Here is a 636-nt window from a genome sequence, read left to right as displayed (position 1 = left end):
ATGAAATACTCGTGGAATGTAGCTCAAGAAGTGCTGAGGATGACACCACCTGTTCAAGGAAACTTTAGGGAAGCTTTAACCGATTTTGTCTTCAATGGTTTCACCATTCCAAAAGGGTGGAAGTTGTACTGGAGCGCAAACTGGACACACAAGAACGCCGATTGTTTCCCTGAACAGGAGAAATTCGATCCGTCAAGATTCGAAGGAAAGGGACCGGCACCTTACACATTTATTCCGTTCGGCGGAGGCCCGAGAATGTGTCCAGGGAATGAGTACGCTCGGGTGGTGATATTGGTGTTCATGCACCACTTGGTCACAAGGTTCAAGTGGGAGAAGGTTTTTCCTGATGAGAAGACCATTGTTATCGCTCTCCCCACCCCCGCCAAGGGACTTCCCATCCGCCTTTTTCATCACCAAAAATGAGCAGCGCTCAACCATAAATAAATGATCGACAATTGTTATCCTTGGATTCGATCGGTTTATTAAGTTTCCTTTCCTATATTGGAATGATTTTACAGTCTTTTTTATTTTTTCTATGAGCTAGCTAAAATAAAGTCTTCTGACATGTGCCTTCGAGCGGTTGGGGTCTCATAGCTCAATTCTAATTTAGAAGTAACACTTAAATTATACACTACA

General features: G+C 43.4%; 1 protein-coding gene across 1 annotated transcript; it reads left to right on the top strand.

Annotated features, from left to right (window-relative positions):
* On the top strand, positions 1–423 carry LOC112165257 (beta-amyrin 28-monooxygenase). The gene has a single exon (XM_024301729.1). It carries the CDS (start codon positions 1–3, stop codon positions 421–423), a length of 423 nt encoding a protein of 140 aa, XP_024157497.1.
* Positions 424–636: the final 213 nt, after the last annotated feature.

Source organism: Rosa chinensis, chromosome 1, assembly GCF_002994745.2.
Source record: "Rosa chinensis cultivar Old Blush chromosome 1, RchiOBHm-V2, whole genome shotgun sequence".
Taxonomy (NCBI): domain Eukaryota; kingdom Viridiplantae; phylum Streptophyta; class Magnoliopsida; order Rosales; family Rosaceae; genus Rosa; species Rosa chinensis.
The sequence above is the reverse complement of the archived record's forward strand: the minus strand, read 5'-3'. Positions and strand labels throughout refer to the sequence as shown.

Coding starts and splice junctions, on each gene's coding strand:
- LOC112165257 (XM_024301729.1), top strand. CDS start 1: ATGAAATACTCGTGGAATGTAGCTCAAGAAGTGCTGAGGATGACACCA.